Below are 22653 nucleotides of genomic sequence, written 5' to 3'. Positions count from 1 at the left end.
CAAATTTTACTCAAGTGGTACCTTTTCCCTGTCATTGTCACAAGTATATGATGCGTAACCGTGAACACTAAAGTTTGTAAATTGCGAATTCTTTCTCTTTTACTCCAATTAGACGTAATAAAAGTGACAGAAAAAGATGTCCGCAATTTGCGAATTGCGATGATCGCGGTAGGCCCTCAGGATGGATATGTCGCATATTTGTTAATCAACATTACGTAACGAATGTCAAAGAGGAATTTCACATTTTCTATGTGTATAGATATAAACAGACCTTAATTCTCTTTCTTACTTACACACTTACAGTTACTTTGCTAAATGGTGACATAATGTACAATATCTATAAGTTCTCTTTGTAGTAGTATAACTTTGCATAAGTTGCGTTAATTTGGCGCGCAGGCGAAGTAAACATGCGTTGCGTACGCGACGTGTGGTTTTTAGAGAGAGGCCCTTACCCGCCGTCACGCCAAGGTCGCGCCGCGCCCGCCGCGCCCGCTCCCCGTGCACGGCCCGCGTTGCCCGTTAAGAGCCACCCGCTAGCGTCGTATGAACGCGAACATTATTTTTGTGTTATTTGTTTATGCAATGGATGAAACTGACACAAATTCATATTTCTTATTTATCCCGCCTTTTATATTAATAAGGTGTGAACTCTAGTAACCTTAATATTCTTTTGTTATGGTAATAGCCTGTTAGAACAAAATTATCAAAAATCTTATGAAGCTGTGCCTCAATAAGACACAAAAACATGTAATGTACATATCGATACGATTAAATGCGACGTCAGCAATTTATTTTAACTTTAATTATTTTTTGAGTCATTTTGAATAGTATGACATAGTATCCGATTGCAATGGACGTAATTGACACAAACTATGTTTTCACATTAAAAAAACTATCCTAAATGCGACACAGTTACATGTTTTCTCTCGAATATTCTTTTCTCCAAAATAATTCAAAATAAAAATAATTACCACAAATTATTAAATAACTTAAAAAGCAAATAATATCTGTGACACAAAACAAAATGTAAGATTAACATCTTAAAACAGCATTCGTAAGCGAAAAAAAAATTGACTTTAATATTACTTTAAGTTAGGGCTCAAAATATAGCCAGCGCTGCAGGACTACTCTAACGCCCTGACAATATAGAGGCGTGTTCAGATATTTGGGTCAAACAGATCACTGTGTTACGTTCTTTCCTGTGGACATACACAAAGTTAAGGACTATAAAGGTTAATTTTCTTATTTAACCCTAACCCACGTAAAAAGGTCCTCCTTTTATTTACAGAACTATGATAAAATCATTACTTACATGCCCACAAGCTGTTAACTATTGCCCACAGGGGAGAAAAATGTACAGTTCGCGCGAACACGCTAGTTTTCTCTCCTGTGGGCAATAGTTAACAGCTTGTGGGCATGTAAGTAATGATTGTATAATAGTTCTGTAAATAAAAGGAGGACCTTTTTACGTGGATAAGGGTTAAATAAGAAAATTAATCTTTATAGCCCTTAACTTTGTGTATGTCCACAGGAAAGAACGTAACACAGTGATCTGTTTGACCCATTTGTGAGCACCTCAGCCGCTTTGATATGTCTGATGGCGACTGCATAACTGAACTGTAAAAAACCAAAAAATCCTATATTGTATTATTATCTTTGTACGAATATTTTATACTGTTTAGTGTTTAACATTCTACATGTATGGAGCATATTATGCTCCTTAATCCTTGCGTGCATGCCGCAAAGTAATATCGAACATGAAATATTGCAACATGACAGATTTAGTTTAATGTAGTTTAAATAGCAGCAAAACATGGCTAATATTAGAATGGCAAATCGTAAGGACGTTTGGTTTAATATGCAAAGTTTTATGTAGAGGAGGTAGGGGACCATTGGGCAGTTGGGAGGCTCGGGCACCCCCTTGTAATAAGTCCTGATTTACAAGGGGGTGTCGGAGCCTCTCGACTTCCCAATGGTCCCCTACCTCCCCTACTATTACTATGCCCTTAGCCGTTGAAGCATAACTGAATGCGCGATTCAGGCATTGATCGGTACTGATAATTCAGCTACTTTTAGACTTTAGTCGCATTCAAGAAGCTACCGTAAAGTAACACTGTTTATTTTAATATTACAGCGGATTTCATTCACCCCTGCAACAACACTGAGCCGGCCTGCCTGATAAAGGCTACCCAAGACGCAGTGCTACCCTTTACAAAAGGCCTCCCGGACATCGGGGTGCCTTCCCTGGACCCCTTCGTAATCGACGAACTGCCCATCCAACTGCCTGGAGTCAAAGTCACCTTTCTTGATGGAAAAGCAACGGGACTGAGGAAATGCCAAGTGCTGAATGTTGAGTAAGTCTATTTTACATGATCAAATTCTTGTTTTTGGGGGTCTCCAATGTTTTCCATAAAGTTTTAAGTCATAATGTATTGTTTGTCCACATTCTCTTTAGTCATAATTTGGTTTCTCTTAGAAACGCGTACCTTTTCAGGATTGCCATAAAACAAACATAACCTTACCTATTTATAGGATAACCTTAAGAAAATCCTGGAGCAAACCCTAAATCACATCACCTTATAAAACAAAGTCCCCGCTGCGTCTGTTTGTATGTTTGATCGCGATAAACTCAAAAACTTCTGATAGGTTTTCACCTATCAATAGAATGATTCTTGAGGAAGGTTTAGGTGTATAATTTGTTTACCCGTGCGAAGCCGGGGCGGGTCGCTAGTATTGTACAAAATAATGTAAAGATCTATTTTTAATGTCACCAAAATATGAATATATTTCAAGCTATGTCTATAATTAAAATACATGGATGATGGTTATCACTTTTACTACACTTTATAAAACAAAGTCCCCCGCCGCGTCTGTCTATGTGAATGTATGTTCGCGATAAACTCAAAAACTACTGAACGGATTTTCATGCGGTTTTCACCTATCAATAGAGTAACTATTAAGGAAGGTTTAGGTATAATTTATCAAGGTTTTGTGTAACCCATGTGAAGCCGGGACGGGTCGCTAGTGACTAATAAATGTTATCTCAAAAATAAATGAAAATTCTCCATTCAAGTTTCTGAAGTCGAAGTAAGGACATCATGTAACCTTTATTTTAATAAATCAAACAAGTCCAGAAATGTGGAAACACTTTCTTGAACAACGGACGACCAACCGGTTCGACGTGTCATCATAGTCGACCTTGACACTATTGTTTCACAGTTATTTATTTATAAACATATTAAAGTTGATCTTGCAATTTTATATGTTGTGTTTTCCAAGGTAACAAAATTCTAAAATTATAAGAATCATGAACCATCATGATCTTAGTTGAATCATGTCGGCTTTTAGACTTACAACGTACCTACCTACTATCAAAATGCCAACTGATTTTATTACCCATCGGAAACAAACAATTAAATAAATAGGCCAAGCTTCTTTGCTGCTATTTTACATTTTATTATGTACTTTTATGCTATTGAAGCCACTATGAATTAATTATAATTAATGACAAAATAACTCTAACCTTTCAACCCTTATAATAATCGTTATAGCTTTATAGCTGCGTGCACATTATGTCACACAGTGACGTACTAACATGTAGGATTGGACATGATTAATTGATTTTATTTTCAATTCAAACGATAATTTTAAATTATTATCATTTAGAGAAGTAGTAGATTTTAAATAATAGGTATTTCGGCCTAACATAACTTATACAAAGCTCCTTAAAATGAATTATTACAAACTCAACATAGTGAGTCCTATTTACAACGCACTGGCGGGACAACGGAGCAGTTTGGTTTCGGAGAATAAAACTACGCAGAGTAACATTAACAGTAGTAACCGTTCTATCAGGTAGCGTTTCTGTATGCATGACTTTGCCTCCATGTAAGCATATAGTAATTGACCATGAACTTTCTTAAACGACTTTTAAACACTAGTCGAGGGCCAATTAAGAGACTGGTTTTTTTTTCTTTTAACGATTAAGTGACAGATTAAGTGTTTATATTAAAATATAAAACTGCATTATTTTGTATTTTTTTTATATTAACGGAGCTATTTTGTTTTATATTAACGGAGATTTGGTGGCTGCATGCAGCCTGAATACACTGGACATTTATTTGCAATACGTGGGCCATACTGAAACTTTCTGGATTCTGATATATGAGACGACTTATTTTTTCTAAGTGGCCAGTCCAGGAATTTTCAGTATGACCTAAGTATGTATATAAATTAATGGAAACTCATCTCAACACGGTCATATCAATTTATAACTCTGTGCAGGTCAGTCCTCTGTGGGCCGGTCATGTAGGCATCCCACACAGATTGCCTCACAGCAATTACCGGCGCGGTGCATTATTCTCACAGTTGCGTAAACCGACTTTGAACGAACCTTTTGTTGCTTTACTGCCTGTGAGAACTTAAACTTGAAGGTTCAATGAACGTAACCTTGCAAAAAATCGTCCACTGTTTCTAATGTACTTGTGTCCCTTGAAGTTGTGGCATTGTAAATAATGTTAGTTAACTTGTAGGTATCTGCACCATCGTTTAGTGACTTGCGATAGCCGTAATTCACATTGGAAAACTCATTGAAGCTTACCGTATTCTCGCAAAATAAATTACAATTTCAAAAGCAGGTTTTCTGATTGCCTGCCATTTTACGAGTAGATTCAATTTTCTAATAAAACAAAAAAAACCGGGCTAGTGCGAGTCGGACTCGCGCACGAAGGGTTCCGCACCATAAAGCAAAAAAAAAACAGAAAAATTGCAAAAAGAAAACGGTCACCCACGTTTCCCACAAAAATCACGTTTGCTGTATGGGAGCCCCACTTAAATCTTTATTTTATTCTGTTTTTAGTATTTGTTCTTATAGCGGCAACAGAAATACATCATCTGTGAAAATTTCAACTGTCTAGCTATCACGGTTCGTGAGATACAGCCTGGTGACAGACGGACGGACGGACGGACGGACGGACGGACAGCGAAGTCTTAGTAATAGGGTCCCGTTTTACCCTTTGGGTACGGAACCCTAAAAAAACATGTTCAGATGAAACTATAGTTTCGTATCTTTAATAAAGTATGTTGTTAATTAAACTCATATGCCTGTTAATAAAATTTTAATATTGAACAGTACATCTTCGTTTATAAAATATTAATATACCTACTTTCTTATTTACCTAATTTTATGTTGAAAATGGTATTATACACTGAATATCATTAATATAATTGAATATTTATTTATGTGCGTAGAATGCGAGAGAATGATATATGAATATACTACATACCATAAAGATTATAAACAAAGATACAACATGATAAACACAAACAACCATTGAAATAAAATCACTTAGGTACATACATTATTATTTATTGTATGTAATAACAATAAATGCTCTAACCGCGTATTAAGTACTTATACGGTTTGAAACTTAGCCATCGTCTAGACACCATTACCGTCCTTAACAATAAATTTGTCTGCGATATCTAATATTTCTCATAAAACAATACGGCTTGCAAACTTTATAAATTTATAAGTTTTGATGTGTACTATACCTTTTCTATAAATTACTTACTGTAGGTAATTAATGAATTAATTATCCCATATTTTTAGGAATATGGTATTAATTATTTTATATTTCATGAATCATCATCATCATTACGTTTTATTTCAGGGCTTATCTGGAGAAGAACGTTTTCCAGCTGCAGGTGCGATGCAACATCACCATCAAGGGCAAATACACGGCGGTCGGCAGGCTGCTTCTCTTCCCCATCAACGGAGAAGGCGACGCTAAGATCAAAATCGGTAAGTATTTGTACCAACTAAATATAAGGATAAAACATAAATGATACATTCGGGGTCCCTTTGGACCCGGGTATGTCCTTAAACTACGTCCAGGACCCGGGTATGTCCTTAAACCACGTCCAAGACCGCCGGTGGACGGGCAGCAGCGTCCCTCAAATTCGGTGTACTCGACTGCGATCGCCAACCCGCCTGCCAAGCGTGGCGATTATGGCATTCACCCCCCAAAAAAGAGGGAGGCCTAAGTTCAGCAGTGGACGTCTTATGGCTGAGATGATTATGATGATGGGGTCCCTTTGATTCCCATAAAGTTTTAAGTCATAATGTATTGTTTGTCCTAGGTACTATCATTAGTCATAAAACTGAAACCTTTATCTTTTCATGATTTTCGTAAGGTTATCCTATCCTAGGCTAGGTTAGGTTTGTTTTATGGCAATCCTGAAAAGTGACGCGTTTCTGAACCAAATAAATTATGACCAACGAAAATGCGGGCAAACCTCCAAGGGGCAAACAATACATTATGACTTAAAACTTTTTGGGAAACAATAGAGACCCGTTACATATGGATGCCGAATGCAGGCGACATTTTTGCATAAACCTAGTAGTTAGTCTGATAGCCTATATCAATGATTTAAACTAATCAATGTATGTATTGATTATATAGTAAAAACGTAAGTTGTACGTTTTAATGTTGCCTTTTCACTGCTCACCATTTGTAGAATAGGCATTAAACTATAGATTTCAATAGTTAATTTTCAGAAAAGTGACTCGTTTTGGCAAACAAATCTATTTTAATCCCCTTTGGCGATGAGTTTATTTGTGGGCCAGTCATCTACTTAAGCCTAAAAAGGGGGTCAACCTCGGAATGAGAGATAATAAGCTGGAAACTCGTATACACCTTCGTTATGACATTTTAAAGGTTCTCTTAAAAGTCGACGCATATATCATGTGCGCGTCACAAGTTATTCAAGGTCAAAGTTCATGAAAATCGGTTTTTTGCGAATATCAAGATTTCTATAACTCCACCGCTGTTTACATGTAGGGAAGAATTGTAGAGCATAAAATTTGTGACACGTTAAGCATCGAACATTTTTTCATGAGATTAGCCGTTTTCAAGATATAGGGCACAGAAAGCGCAGTGATCAGACATAAGTACTATAAGTTGGTTTGATAGTGAATGAGACCTTACATTTTGTGACTATGCGCTGAAACTTGGCACAGTTGATTTTTAGCTGGTCTGAGTAGATTCTGACCGGGAGACATCGAGAGCCACGGCACATTTAGTGGGGGGAGGGGGGTTAAGTTCGACGCTGCCGCGCTTCAATTGAAGCATCATTTCTCTAAAGCTATACATATTAGGACATGTGATATATCATTTCCGGATAAATTATGGATGGGGAATCTATTTTTGGAACTAAAACAATGTACTTTCTAAAGCAGGCCACTGACGAGTCTTCCAAATGGATGCCGTTACAATGGGTACATCCAAATGGACGGCATCCAATTATTTAGTACACTGACGATCGATCCATTTCATACGTCCATACTTCAATGCCATCGGTGCTCTGGCTTCACTTGCTTGTGTGTGCTATACTTGAGCAAGCAAATCTTGTCAGTAGAACAAAAACGGCAAATTCGAAAAATGGCGGGTTAGAAACACTGATTATAATCTAGCTAACATACGTACTATGGTACTAAAATAGGTACACAGAATACATTACATAAATAATAAAAAATAATCATAAAATTATAAATTTAAATTTCGCGCCATCTGTATTGCGTGAATTCCGCAATTCGGTGCCGAATTCTATCACTTTTCTATTAACCTATATGAAAAGAAGATACCTACCTTATTACATTCTTTTTTAAAACAGTTTCTCATTGAAGCAATTTTCTTTTTAACGGTGTCTATATTGGCATTTTGGTCTTGAGTCTTGAATAACAACAACAATTTTTCTAGCGCGGCATTTCTTTTATCTTTGTTGTGGTAGTCGTCGTTTGTGACTTGCCATAAACTTGGATTATTCCGATACTCCTCTATTACCGACAAAACAAAGTCTCGGCCTCTCATTTTTACGATGAATTCGTTGTGTCGTTACTTGGTGGCAGCGCCATGCAGACTGAATAAAAAATGGACGTAGTTTTGCACATTCACGGAGCGTTTGGAGTGCGTCCAGATGGCGTGGCGTACGTTTGGTGTACGTTTCTTGCATTGACGGTCAGTCCAAGGTCGCCACGCCGATACGTCCGAATGGAGTGGCGTGCTGGATTTCAATCCAAATGGAAATCCACGATTAGGATGCCGTTTAAAAACATTGTACGTTTTTGACATTCACGGACCGATTTTGGAGCGCAGCCACGCTATTTGGATTGATGGAAGGCTCGTCAGTGGCCACCTTAACAAAGAAAACGAATAAGAATGAACTTAAAACTACTTCATCTCGCTATTTTAACTACAGATAGAGATTTCGGGAGTTAAATAAAAGCATGTGAAAACATTTTCATGTATTATTAGTACTTAAAATCTACCTCTTTCCTGTAGAAATACCTTAAGTTAAAGGCTATAAAGCTTAATTTCCTGATTAAACCTCAATAAAGGGGTACCCTTTTTGTAGTAAACTATGTCATAAAATCATTACATACATACACACAAGCTGTTAGCTTTTGTCCACAGGAGGGGCCACTTTTGTTTTAAAATCTATATGTGATCCATAAGTGTCATTTTAACGATTAATAAACTTTATAGAACGTATTATTCACACAGATTACCAACTCGACTTGCGTTATAGTGCGTTTCCCGTGCCGCTGCGCCTTCTGTGTCGTATATCTTGAAAATGGCTAATGGCATGAAAAAACATTTTATACCTAACTCGTCGCAAATTGTATGCCCTACATTTCTTACCTACATGTCAATAAAATTGGAGCTATAGGAAACTTGATATCCGCGAATAACCAGTTTTTATGACCTTTGATCTGGAATAACTTCCGACGCGCACACGATATATGCGTCGACTTTTAAGAGAACCTTTAAAATGTCATAACTAAGGTGTATACGAGTTTCCAGCTTATTATCTCTCATTCCGAGGTGAAACCCTTAATTTAACTGGGCCATTGATAATGATTATTGTTTTTTTAATAAGTATTGTTTTCTTTTCAGTGAACTCCGTTATTAAAATGGACATCAAGACTAAATACTACAAAGACAACGAGGGCCGCGACCACTTCGGTATCAAGAGCTACAGATACACTTTCGACTATGGTGATAGAATTTTCTACAATATCACCAATCTCTTCAAGGGAAACCCCGAATTAAGTAAGTTAATTTTCTGGTTTTTAGTTGTCTACCTATTTAAATGTAGGTACTTACATACCGTTAAATTGCGAAAGCGTTTATATTTGAAAATAACATATCAATTTTCCGGAAATACTTACTGACAAAACTTAAATGCAATAATAATTGCAATAAGTTTTACAGAAGCAGTTTACGCCTTAAAATATACCTATAAAAGTTTACCACCTCGGCCGATAACCTGAAACGCCGCAAATACTGCTCCTTAGAAATAGCCACATTTTCGTGGCGTTTGGGGTTGAACCTTAGAATCCACCCCTTGTTGACTCTTTAAAGATTTGTCGGCGCGCCTGATAGGCTTCCAGTTGACCAGGATGACAAGCCACTATTTTGCACAGCGAATAAGTATGTATCGCGGGGCAATACGTACGGTCAGCCTTCTGGGCGTCTCTGCCTGTTGACAGGTATCGAGCAAAATGTTTATCTTCAATAGGTTATTTCTATTGTGTACCTGTTTAGTTGTGTGTGTTATAGTTATAATTATGTTTGTATCGTTTTTTACCGTTGATGAATAAACTCTAGGTGTTCGATAAACACCTGTTGAAAGTAAACAGTTTTGGCAATTTTACTCTGTCGTCTTGAATATGTAGACCTCATCCGAGCAGGCGTTTTTAGTATTGGCGCTAATATTCAGCATATTCACCATTACAATATTCAAGCTGATCCCCATAACAAGGGTAAAATATTTCCATATTATGTTATAATATTTCCTATTACTGTCTATTGATTACAATGTTTGAACATTTTTCAGGTAACACAGTTCTCGTATTCCTGAATGAAAACTGGAGGACAGTCACAGAAGAATTCGGAAAGCCAGTGGTAGACTATGCCATGAACGTCGTTGTGTCTACAGCAACGAAGTTCTTCAACGCTGTGCCCTACGATGAGCTGCTATACGTACCCATTCCTAAATATTGAAAAGCATAATTTAAAAATTAATCGATTATACTTACCACTCATTTGTTTAAAACCGTGTGGTGTTATCCGGTTCGTGATGAGAATGGACTTTTATTTATGTAGTTGTCAGTGACATGAAAATGGTTGATACAGAATATCGTTAATGTCATTGGAGTTTTAATGAATAATTTTATTATTTTTACATACTTACTACAAACCACTTGTTAGCAGCAAGTAGATTTGAATCCGGCACACTTAATTATTCATGTTGTAATTCATGCTCTTTAATACCTAACAACACTTCGACAAGGGATAGGCATTATATTGTAGGTAGTCTATTTTCTATTCGAAGTAAAAGACTTGGCAAATGCTTAAGATCGGTAAATTATAGACAACTTATTTCAAACTACATTCCTATTCTTATTATAGCGGACTGAGTAAGTGTTGATATTAGCTATCGATTTAATTATTTTAAGATGAATGTGAGATTTATTGAAAACCACCTTGACGTAGCCTTAAATCGAGGCCTTTTAAATGTTAGATACTTAAGCAATTAATAAGAGTAATATATACGAAACAGTAGTTAAATAAAAGAGATTATATTCAATGTAGTATAATATTTATAATTGTCAAGTATTGAGGAATAGGAATTGTAATAAGTATGTAAATATCACATGTTTCGTAAAAGTAAACTATGTTTTAAATACTATTAAATTACTGAGAAAATAAAGGTCACATATGTAGTACATAATTATATTCAATAATTTAGGCTAAGTTCTTTACAAATATTTCCCTTGCTATTGTAAACTCTTGCCAGTTGTTTTGGTATTTGGTAAACCTTATCTTTTTTCAGAGTCCGCATATGAAATATTTCTATTTCTGAGTGATTTGATCTGAACTGCTTCTTTCTCAACAAGTAAAAAAAAAACAAACTAAATGATATCAAATATAATAAAAAAGCCGTATAATACGTCTTTACATGTTGGCTACATAGAGCGCTACTAGTATTTCTGTATAAGGAAGGAAGACAGTAAAATTAAACAATTTTAAGTTCTAATTTGAAAATAACAACCCAAAGTCAATCCACAGTTAACATATTCTGTAAGAATATTGATAAGTATTAGGTAATTTACTCTGTAAGTATATCAAATTTAATGTATAATTTTGCAATAAACTACACTTGTCTTCTATGTAACTACCATAAAAATTGCAATCGGGGTCAATTTAAACATGTGTACGGTACGAAAACTTAACAATTTTTTTTTCTGTTAATCAGTATCACACATTAATTTTAGTCAACAGATCACATGCAGACGTCGTGACAGCAGAAATTTGATAAAAATATACGTATCGAAGTTCAATGGTAATTTATCATTTAGCTGTGCCATGTTTATCAAAAGCTTGTAACTTGTAATACAAGTGGAAGTCCCCTTCTAACAAAAGCTGTCAAAAGGCGTCTTCCACTTGTATTACAAGTTACAAGCTTTTGATAAACAGGACACAGGTCTTATAATACTCGTAGAGATGAATTTATAGCCACATGAACTCTGTTACATAAAAATTGTCGCATGCCGAGATTTAATTCGCTACCTACAAATTACAAGTATCACAATAAGCTATTGATTACCTGTGTAAAATGTAAAGTTGAATGCAAAACATTATTTCAAAAATAAACTTTTTGATACTTACAATTTTGATTCTAATTCTCAGCTATAAAAAGAATTCCACGAATAAAACTGTAACTGAGGTAGGTACAGTCAAGGAATTTAAATTCCGACCCATTTCGTACTTTGTCACAGTGACAACCGTATGAGGTCTCTAGCGGCTTTCATATTGATTGTCACTGTGACAAAGTACGAAATGGGTCGGAATTTAAATTCCTTGACTGTACAAGCGCAAAGTTTATACATTAAATAAAATGCTACTTAGCTACTGGATGTTTTCTTATTGATGGATTAGTAGCCTTTTGGCTCAATTCGTAACGTGGTTATCTAATAGTTGTTTACGATACAAGTGCGAAAAATAAGAAATTCACACGTGTATCGTACAACGTTTTACAATAACATACATATACCTACTAAGAACCCTATTACCCTAACAACTGAAGCATTGAAGAGTACTGAAGCATTTTATTTTCAAGATTTTATCGAGTCCAATGGACGTGTGAACATTTTTTTAATATTTGTCATTTAAATATGTTTAAATGAATGTTGTATAATATGATCGCGTAACATAAAAGTTAATTTTTTTATTGCTTCAAGGAATCGCATTCTTCAGAATTAAGGTACCGTTTCAATTCAGACTACACCAGCATTACTGCTGCGGCGCTACATTGTTGCCGACTCCTTGCAGCCGCAAATGTCAAAATCGATGTTGCTGCCTGGATTATTGATATGCAGCGCCGCATTAGTGCAGCAGTAATGTGCCCGGCATTTTTATCGCTTGTCATTTTGTGCCTGTCACATTATAACAAGTACCTATGTAAGTGCGAAGTGACGGACATAGTGACAGGCGATAAAAATGGAACCATGCTTCGCCCGCTGGTGTAGTCTGGATCCGAATGGTAGCTATATTTTGACCGAATTTAAACTAGGCTATAACCGCGAAAATCGAAGTTCGTAAATTGCGGGCATTTTTTTCTGTCACTCTAATTACGCCTTCATTGGAATAAAAGAGAAAGATCCCCGCAATTTACGAATTTCGGTTTTCGCGGTAGCCCCTCTGTTGTGAGACATACTAACATTGAATGAGTATTGAGTGATTAAAACAAGTGTACCTTAACCGTAAAATTATACAAGGTATATTTTGAATTCATTAAAATACAGTTTACATTATTTAAGGCAGCGGTCGGAAACCAGCGGCCCGCGGGCTGCATGCGGCCCGCGAACCTCTCACTTGCGGCCCGCGAGCCTCCCTGGCTATTTTGTATGTAATATTGACAAATAATAATGTCGAATAAAGTCATCAATATTAACAAAGTGCGGCCCGCGTCCACTTCGTTAACTGCTTTGTGGCCCTTGGCTGCTAAAAGGTTGCCGACCGCTGATTTAAGGGATTGGAAAAGAAAAACGTAATACTTAGATTTCTATATTCCTACTATATTTTCATGACATTTATTTTAGGATCCTTGGTTAATAGCATTTATTTAAAAGAGGGTATGGGTCCATCAATCAACTCTTCATACGGCACAGCGAGGAAGAACTTCTCTATGGTCCTCAGTGCCAGTTCTGTTGCGTAATCCACTATTGGCTTCCCGAACTCTTCAGACACCAGTTTCCAATTATCGTTCATGAACTGCAGCAGAGTTTGGCCTGGAATTAAAAACAAATATTATTTACCCACTTATTCATAAACGTTTACTAAAGTTATCAAGCCGATAATAATCGTTTGTCCCTTTTCATCATACCAATACGTCGGAAAGGGACAAACGATTATTATCGGCTTGTCAACTTTCGTAAACTTTTATGAATAAGGGGGTTAATCTTTACTGCTATCGCCGACTACCTTTTTCCTTGGACAAAGGAACCACTATGATATGATACATAGTTACTACAATAGTTGGTCAAACCAATTTGCTACGCCGCCTGCACGGATATTATGGTCGTGTATGTCTACGTGACAGCGTGATAAAAACAGTATCCGTCACTTTCAATCACGTGGTGTTAAACAGTGACACTCATTTTATCATGTGGATAAAGTCATCCATAGAAGGCTACTTGCGGAAGCCTGAAAGTTGCACCCATAGTAGAAAAAGTAAGAGCGAATCGGCTAGCGGGGTACGGGCATATGATGCGGAGGGATGAAAGTCATGTGACGAAAAAGGTATTACGAATGAATGTAGAGGGAAGTAACGGGAGAGGAAAACCGAGGAAAAGGTGGATGGACTGTGTGAGAGATGATATGAAACGAACGCAAGTGAATGATCAGATGACGGGCGAGAGAGAGGTATGGAAGAAATAAACATGCTGCGCCGACCCCAAATGAATGGGATAAAGGCAAGCGAATGATGATGAGTAGGCTCCCTGCGGCGGTAGCACGGTTGCATTTTTATTCGATAAAAAGGAACCATGCTGCGCCCGCTGGATACAACTTAGGTTAGTGCAGGTGTTTTAGTTGCGTCGCGTCACTCTCAGAGCTCATTATGATTATGATACATGTTTACATTAATGAAATAAAATAAGTATTAGTTGTTATTATTATTGATGTTGATCATTGTTTACTTACTCAATTCGGGACTGTCTTTAATGAGATTAGTCAAGTTGTAATGCACTTTATCGCCATAGCCGAAGTTATATTTGTAATTCTTGACATATAAATGATTGACACCCTTGTCATCAGATTTCATATCTAAATTCATCAAGACCTTCATTTTGAGGTTAGCTGTGAAAATAAAACCATTAATTATTATTGATATTGTTTAGACCTCCTTAAGCTGAAAACATATTGATAAGTAAACTGTTTTTAATAATTCTTGATGTCCCGATCTCTTTTTAAAACAGCAATTGTAAGTTATGTGTAGAAATTAAGTTGAAATAGACATATTAAAGTTTCACGGTGTGTTTGGTACATTACAAAATTCAGTATACTCGTATGTATTCCCAACTGATAAAAACGAACATTCAAATAACATGTACTTAACAATACCTACTGCAGACCTAAGGTGTTTTTAAACCTCTCAAAATGCTGAGGATGCGTCACATACTCAGTCTCATGAGAAGATTTTTTAAGTCACCATATTAAGAATATACAGAGTAGGCCACCAAACGAAGGAAAAACGGGGATGTAATTATGTGTATAAGAGTATTTTGGCATAGTTTTAGGGAATGGGGTATATTAAACAACATACTAAAAGTACCGAAGGGTGGGGTTACTGTGGGGCAACTATGCCAAATTACGCTTATACACGAATTATTTCCGCCGATTAGCAATTTTTGGTTTTCGTTTGGTATACTATGTAGAGACGTCTTAGACTATTAGCCAAATAAACCATGTAAGTACATAACCAATATCTTACTTATTTTTATTTTGGCCTCTCCTTCTCCATTTATGGGGAAGGTGAGTACTCTTCCCGTGGCCTCGTAACCTCCCTTGAGGGTAACATTACTGTGGAACTCAATGCCGAATTTCCGTTTAGCATAATTAGACCTGCAATATAATATAACACATATACAATATTGTGATTTGCTTAGTTACATACTATGTTTTGACATAGGTAAGTTTGGAGACATTTTGCCTAACAAACACCATTTAGGTAATTCAAAAACCGGGCAAGTGCGAGTCGGACTCGCGCACGAAGGGTTCCGTACCATAATGCAAAAAAAAAAACAAAAAAAAAGCAAAAAAAAAAACGGTCACCCATCCAAGTACTGACCACTCCCGACGTTGCTTAACTTTGGTCAAAAACCACGTTTGTTGTATCGGAGCCCCATTTAAATCTTTATTTTATTTTGTTTTTAGGATTTGTTGTTATAGCGGCAACAGAAATACATCATCTGTGAAAATTTCAACTGTCTAGCTATCACGGTTCGTGAGATACAGCCTGGTGACAGACGGACGGACGGACGGACGGACGGACAGCGAAGTCTTAGTAATAGGGTCCCGTTTTACCCTTTGGGTACGGAACCCTAAAAACATCGAATGGTAATTGTATTAAAGTTGTAAGGAAAATATCTAAATGATTTTAATAGCATCAAAACTAAGCCAGCCGGATGAGTTATTGTTAAAAATTAGAAAAAAACATGAGTGCAGTCTAATGTAGATATGATTATACATTAGGCGCTCGTCAATGCGGCAATTAGCGTCTTAGATGGCCTGCTCTATAGAGCCTGATTTATAGATAAAGAATGGCTCACGCTAGACCGGGCCGGGGCCGGGCCGGAGCTTCCGGCGCTTCGTTTTCTATAGAAATTTATTTATTTGATCGTATGGCATTATGTTATATTTACAGAAACAGAGAAAACATAAATCTAATTCCAGAGAATTAATCCATTTGATAGCTTCGACGTTCAGTTTTATCAGGTCTTCCAGGGGGCCTCCAGTATATCGAGTAGATGGTAGTTTCGGCAGTTTTCACAGCCGAACGCCGATTAAAGTGTCATTCTATGGAACTAGCTAACTATGTAAACAAAAGTCACTACTAAATTCATCATTCAGAGACAATTTCAATATGGCGGTTTGTTTACATAGTTAGCAAGTTCCATAGAATGACATTTTACATAGAGGTTGCTTTATTCGGTAGTGCCACGTGTTTGATTTCATGCTTTTATTTTCCATACAAATCCACAAATCCGGCAGTACCTACAGTCCGGCAAATCGGGTGCCGGATTACCGAGCCCCCGCTATAATTAGGAACATAAACGCATAACACAATGCCAATTTGATGTTAAGAGGACTTGATTTTAACTAACCTATACCTATTATCTAGCACCTCAGCTTTGCTAAATACACTGACACCGTTGCCTTTTAAATGTGAAATGAAACAAAGCTCATTTCAAAGGTTAAGGTAATCTTATTATAATAATATTATTTTGACTATTTAATGAATGTATTGTGCTGTATTTTAAAGGTGACATGTTAGAGAGATTGAATATATGTTAGAGTTCGTTTTATTTTAGTGAAAAAAAAATTGCGTGATCTAATCGATTTAACCTTCAATTTGATCGGAGTGATATTGTCAACTAGTCAATATTATTGGACATCAAGAAACGTCTAAACAAGATTAAATTAGGAAAACAAAAAGTCCTGTTATTAACGTGAACTGGTTCGATGACTAATTGTTTTTAGAGTTATAAGTATAGCTTGAGCTGAATGTGTTCATTATAATTTGTTATTAAATGTGAAATTGTGAAGTAATCGTTAGCTTAACGATATGATGATGATCGACTTGTATAGTTTGTGCTATGAACAAAAACATGTTAATTAACAAACAAATATACAAATCAATCAAATATACAAAAATCAACCGAAAAAACCGGCCAAGTGCGAGTAAGTATAACGGGTTAACACTGATTGGCGAGCACGTTATCTTTTCGCGGATTAGCAAAGTAATATTTTTGGTTTTAATTAATCACGTTTTTGTTGTAACCCACTTATATATTTATTTTATTCTGTTTTTAGTAAGTATTTGTTGTTATAGCGGCAACAGAAATACATTATCTGTGAAAATTCAAACTGTCTAGCTATCACGGTTCATGAGATACAGCCGGATGATAGACGGACAGACAGACAGACAGACAGACGGACAGACGGACAGACCAGACGGGCAGACGGACAAACGGACAGAGGGACAGCGAAGTCTTAGTAATAGGGCCCCGTTTTTATCCTTTGCGTATACAGAAGCCTAATAAAAACGAAGTAGTAAGTAGTAATCACATTAATACCTAAAACCGTAACTAAAATCCAGCTCATTACGACTGTTTAATTTCATTTTTATTGTCTGGGACGTTACACCTACTTTTATGTAATGCTTCAAAGGGTTTTTTAAGTCACACCTTAATTAATATTAAGTGTGTTAATTAGTAGTAGTAGACGCCGTTTTTTGTTTTCTATTAAACCAAACTGTAAAGTCTATTAAATTAGTAGGTAAGTTGCATGGTTGCACCAAACCATCTGCACCTTTGTAATGTTTGCTTAATTTTATTAACCTCGTAAGTCCCCGTGTACTTGTAAAAGTACAAATTGATTCCGAGTTTTGAACTCATATAGAAACAAAAGAAAGTTCTAAATTCAAAACCCCAAAAATTGCCCTGGGTCTTACGAGGAAGGAAGTTACATAGTTGAGTAACGTTGATCAGTCCGTCAGGTGGTGCAACCGGCTCTATATTATATGTGAATTATATTAAGAATTTATACTTACTCAACATTATCTATGACTGCCTTCCTAAATCCCGTGACTTTTCCATTAAAGAAAGCAATCTTAAGTCCTGAAAGCGGAATCGTCAGTCTGTCGATGTAGAAAGGATCTATAGATGGTACTCCCAACTCAGGCAGTCCCTTAGTGAAGTAAGGGATTGCATCGATTGTGGACTGCATTAAGCATGGCTTGTCATCTATAGGACAAGGGTGGATGAAGTCCGCTGAAAATATAAAGATTTACCTAGTTTTTTTTATTTAACCAAAAGGTACATGCTCACAAACAAAAATTTTAATATCGCCAAACTGTAACCAGTTTGTTGGCGAAAGAAGCGTTCAATTAAATAATCGAATCATACACCTAAACAAAACAATTAGCAGCTTAGACAATAATCCATAAATATTATAAAAATTAACATGTATGCCTAATAACTGTAATTAACGCGCTATTTTGTATAAAATTTATTGTTTATGAAACAAATGACTCGAGTACGTGATTTGCTTTTACAGTTTACATTGACAGTTATACATATTTTTCTTTCTAATTGCATAGGTAGTCACGGAATTTAGTCGTTGGGCCATTTAGGGTTTAAGCTAATTCGGTTGTCAATACAAACAAACAGTATGCAATGTCGACTGAAAAGTAAACCCTAATTGGCTCAACAATTATAGTCCGTGACTGTAGATAAGTTCCTCTCTATAAATGCTTATAGATAGAAATGGTCATACGACCAATGGATTTTATAGCAAATAATTTGAGAAATCTTTGTAAAACTGCTTTTAATTCGTTGTTGATATCAAATTCAAAATACATTTCCATTTTAGTCCATTTATCAATTTTATTTACTAAGGATAAAGATAAAAAAATATCCTGACTAAATAAATTGTTTTAGTGCATTACCTAAACATTACATTATTTTGTTTTATAACTTTGCACTAATTATCAAAAACAAGTCATTTTTCTTTCTGTTCATGTTAAGTATACCCAACTAATCATTCGCTTGCCCTTGTTATGGGTGGTGGTTCTTATTATACGGTCCATGAGGTTACATCATCTCATATAGTATCTGGGGCGGAATATATTAACGTAGTTACCGAAAATTATCTAACCAGGGAAATATGGAAATCGCAATTTTTATCAAACTAAATAAATTATAATCTTAGATAGCCAAATAAGAAGACGGTATGTTTTTCTTATAATGCATTTGTCAATAATGAAAAGTAAGTCTTTCAAGTGAAGGAAATAATCCTAAGATAACCAACCTAACTTCCACAAAGCCAAAATTTTCCCTCCCGGTTGGAAGGCCTGATGCTTACGAAAAACAAAATTTTGGATTTATGTTACCGTGTGACGCTCAAGTTTCTTTAGTTTGCAACCGGGAAAACAAGAAAATGACAAGCAATAAGGTAAGTACCCCTATTAACGAGCCCATTAAAATCGGCACTGATTACCGCGGTATGTACTAAAAGGCGTTTTTTAAGAAAGCCAATTGACATTTTTAAAATTGAAGTACATACAAATAAAGCCTTCTCTATTGACTGTCGAATAAGTATAACACTAGTAAAGAAACACAAAGTAAGTAATTCGAAAACCGTAAACTAACTCATCGGGGGCGCAGGATTTGAATTTTTCATATTAACGCACAACACCTCAAGTAAGTAAACGCGTATTTTATTTAGTGACTTTAATAGTAATGGTGAATATTATAGAAAGACTTAGACTTTATATCAATTCTTAATTATGATATTTATGGTTCCCAAATCCTCAATTTGTAAATATTTGCTTGCCAATAGTAAAAAACAGGAAATTAAAAACCTCGGTGTTGGGTTCCATTTTTTGGTGTGGTTCCTAATTTCGAGGTATGCCTCGGTGATACCGGAAACGGTATTTTAAGTTCGAAGGGTTATATATTCATATGTAAATACATATTTCCTTAACTCTTGATGTTATTGAAATATTTAACCATCTATAAAGCTAAAGAGCTATCAACGTAGTATGAAATCTATTCAAGAACTCTTAATTTTGACTACAGTTTTAAGCACTTAACTGGAGGTTTCCTTAGAAACCATTATATGAGAATCTTGTTTAAATATTGATATAAAAACAAAAACATGGCTGTCAAGTCTGTTTTATACAATGTTTCGTAATCTTCAATTTTGATTGTGTTCAAAATATACACGATCTTTATTTATTTTTATTACTCGGAAATGAGTTTTGCAATAATGTGAATTAAACCGTTTAGCGACGGTTACAAAAGACATCACTCGGTAATAAGATGTATGGGAATCTAATACCGACCGACTTACAACTTTGGTAGGAAATAAATAGGTTCATAATATAATTATTAAAAACCTATTGTATTATTTTAATTAGAACATATAATACACCAACATACAATCGCAATCCAACGCGGCAACGCAGAGAGCGTGATGGGCACCTTTGCGTCGGGGGCAGCCCGGGACGGGTTTCAGTAGGTTATTTATTTTATACATATTTAATTTGTATTTAAGTTTAGTTTTTAATTAATTTAAAATTATGTTTGGATTATGTGTTTTTAATAAAAGATGCAGTAGGTACATCCAATATTAATTTATTTTAATATTTGATTTCACATATCATTGGGTCAATTTGATGTTGATTTTATTTGTGCGATGGGTATTTATTTGTGTGATGAACACAGATATTTGTTCCCAAGTCATGGGTGTTTTCAATGTAGGTATATAAGTATGCCCAGCAGTGGGACTTATATAGGCTGAATTATTATTTTTATTTTATAAATTTGTATTTATCTATGTATATAAGTATGTATATCGTCGCCTAGTATCCATAGTAGAAGCTTTGCATAGTTTGGGGCTATGTCGATCTGTGTAAGATGTCCCCTTATATTTATTTATTTTATGTAGATAGTTGTATACAGCATGTTTTTTTGATACGACCACATATATATTATTATCTAAGCGTAGTTAGTAGGTGTACGTAGAGTCAAAGGAATTCACTTTCATAATTATGTTTTACTAAAAATCCTCTTATTTTTCCTTATAGAAAAACCAAAAAAAATTAATTGAATCCTATGATTGGAAATCTGATTAAATATAATACGTACCTAGTATTTATTTAACTACTATTGTCAAATAAATATAAGTAGGAACTAAAAATGCGATGGGTTTATTTACCCTCGTAAAAAGGAACCCTTATCCGCAGTATTTGGGTAGCAATGATCAATTACCACGGTAAAAGGCGATTTCGACGTTTTAGGTTTAATAATTATTTTTTTCTATATAACTGCCCAAAAGGAGGCCAAAAACGAATGAAATATAAATTTCGATATACAAGCTATCATAAAAAAATATGTCTTTGTTCATACAGAACCAGCTTATGTTTCATTTTTAGCTGTCTTTGTAAAAGTTGCTTAACCCCCTCGTTAATAGGGGTACTTACAATAAAACGTAATATTTATAAAAGTTATCTTCCTCGCGTTATCCCGGCATTTTGCCACGGCTCACATAGGAGCCTGGTCCGCTTGACAACTAATCCCATGATTTGACGTAGGCACTAGTTTTTACGAAAGCGACTGCCATCTGACCTTCCAACCCAGAGGGGAAACTAGCCCTTATTGGGATTAGTCCGGTTTCCTCACGATGTTTTCCTTCACCGAAAAGCGACTAGTAAATATCAAATGATATTTCGTACATAAGTTCCGAAAAACTCATTGGTACGAGCCGGGGTTTGAACCCGCGACCTCCGGATTGCAAGTCGCACGCTCTTACCGCTAGGCCACCAGCGCTTCAATATTTATAAAAGTAATATCGATATGAAAGTAAATAAGTTTATCACGAATAAAATGAATTCTGATTCTGACATCTAAGATCAATAACACTTATCTATTTGTAAGGGCCACTTGCATCATCCCACTAACCCGGGGTTATCCAGTTAAACCTGGAGTTACTATGGTTACCAGTAAGATTTGACACTGGGTTAACGGTTTCACCGGTTAACCCTGGGTTAGTGGGATGGTGCAAGTGGCGCTTAAAAGAGGTATAAGAGAGAAACCACTGATTTAAATCAGAATTCTTTTTATATGTATAGGTAGGTACTTACGTGTCAATCTGGTAAATCCATATTCAACGAGAAATGCAGCTATGCATAAAAATGACAAGTACCAGTGCATTGTGGCTTGAATATTTCTTAAAAATACTAAATAATTATATTAAGGTAGCATAAACTGTGAAACACAACAAGAAACTAACAAAATGTATGTCCCGCAAGCTGTTTTATAGAAAATGGCTCATCGACGACTTTTTGTTCCGTTTGTATAAAGGACATCTTATAAATATCTACACAATACATATTATACTCGTAGGTGTATATGTAGATACGAGTAGGTAGTATAACTAGTTAGCTTAAAGCTGGCAACATCGCTCGATAGCAAAAATAAATATTAATTATTATAAGTACGTCAAACTAGTTACGCAAAGGCCTACCCAAACTGCTGAAGACCATGTTGATCTATGCCCAATATAAATTCCATAGCTGCTATTAGTAAGAAATTTATAGATAACCTCTCCAATTTCTACATCATATAGTTTAAGGTTTTAACTTTTGGGGTACTCAGGTACAGTCACCTGCAATAATATGTTACACTTCGAAGGCCGCAAAAATATGTGACACGCTCTTATGGCTTTGCAAATAAGATCGTGTCAGATATTTTTGCGGCCTTCGTTGTGTAACAAATTATTGCAGGTGACTGTACAATCA

General features: G+C 35.7%; 2 protein-coding genes across 2 annotated transcripts in view; one reads left to right on the top strand and one right to left on the bottom strand.

The window, feature by feature from the left end:
• The window catches only part of LOC134667876 (circadian clock-controlled protein daywake-like), a 33018-nt gene extending 22935 nt beyond the window's left edge, over positions 1-10083 (top strand). Inside the window, exons 2-5 of the mRNA XM_063525269.1 lie at positions 2135-2354; positions 5673-5803; positions 8958-9113; positions 9901-10083. Of these exons, the coding sequence (XP_063381339.1) occupies positions 2135-2354; positions 5673-5803; positions 8958-9113; positions 9901-10067 (674 nt within the window). The 3' untranslated portion in view covers positions 10068-10083. The remainder of the gene's footprint in view (positions 1-2134; positions 2355-5672; positions 5804-8957; positions 9114-9900) is intronic.
• A 3104-nt stretch (positions 10084-13187) lies between these two features.
• Positions 13188-22083, bottom strand: LOC134668225 (circadian clock-controlled protein daywake-like). The gene is made up of 5 exons (XM_063525726.1): positions 21997-22083; positions 17902-18121; positions 15061-15191; positions 14271-14426; positions 13188-13357 (listed from the first exon to the last, which is right to left on the bottom strand). Exons 1-5 carry the CDS (start codon positions 22064-22066, stop codon positions 13188-13190), a joined length of 747 nt encoding a protein of 248 aa, XP_063381796.1. The 5' UTR covers positions 22067-22083.
• Between the last annotated feature and the right edge of the window lie 570 nt (positions 22084-22653).

The sequence above is a fragment of the Cydia fagiglandana genome, chromosome 10 (assembly GCF_963556715.1).
Source record: "Cydia fagiglandana chromosome 10, ilCydFagi1.1, whole genome shotgun sequence".
Lineage (NCBI taxonomy): Eukaryota > Metazoa > Arthropoda > Insecta > Lepidoptera > Tortricidae > Cydia > Cydia fagiglandana.
Note: the sequence above shows the minus strand (reverse complement) of the source record. Positions and strands in the feature narration are given on the sequence as shown.

Coding starts and splice junctions, on each gene's coding strand:
- LOC134668225 (XM_063525726.1), bottom strand. CDS start 22,066: ATGCACTGGTACTTGTCATTTTTATGCATAGCTGCATTTCTCGTTGAA. Junction 18,122..21,996: donor TGGATTTACCAGATTGACAC/GTAAGTACCTAC, acceptor TTATATTTTCAG/CGGACTTCATCCACCCTTGT. Junction 13,358..14,270: donor TAAAGACAGTCCCGAATTGA/GTAAGTAAACAA, acceptor TTTTAATTCCAG/GCCAAACTCTGCTGCAGTTC.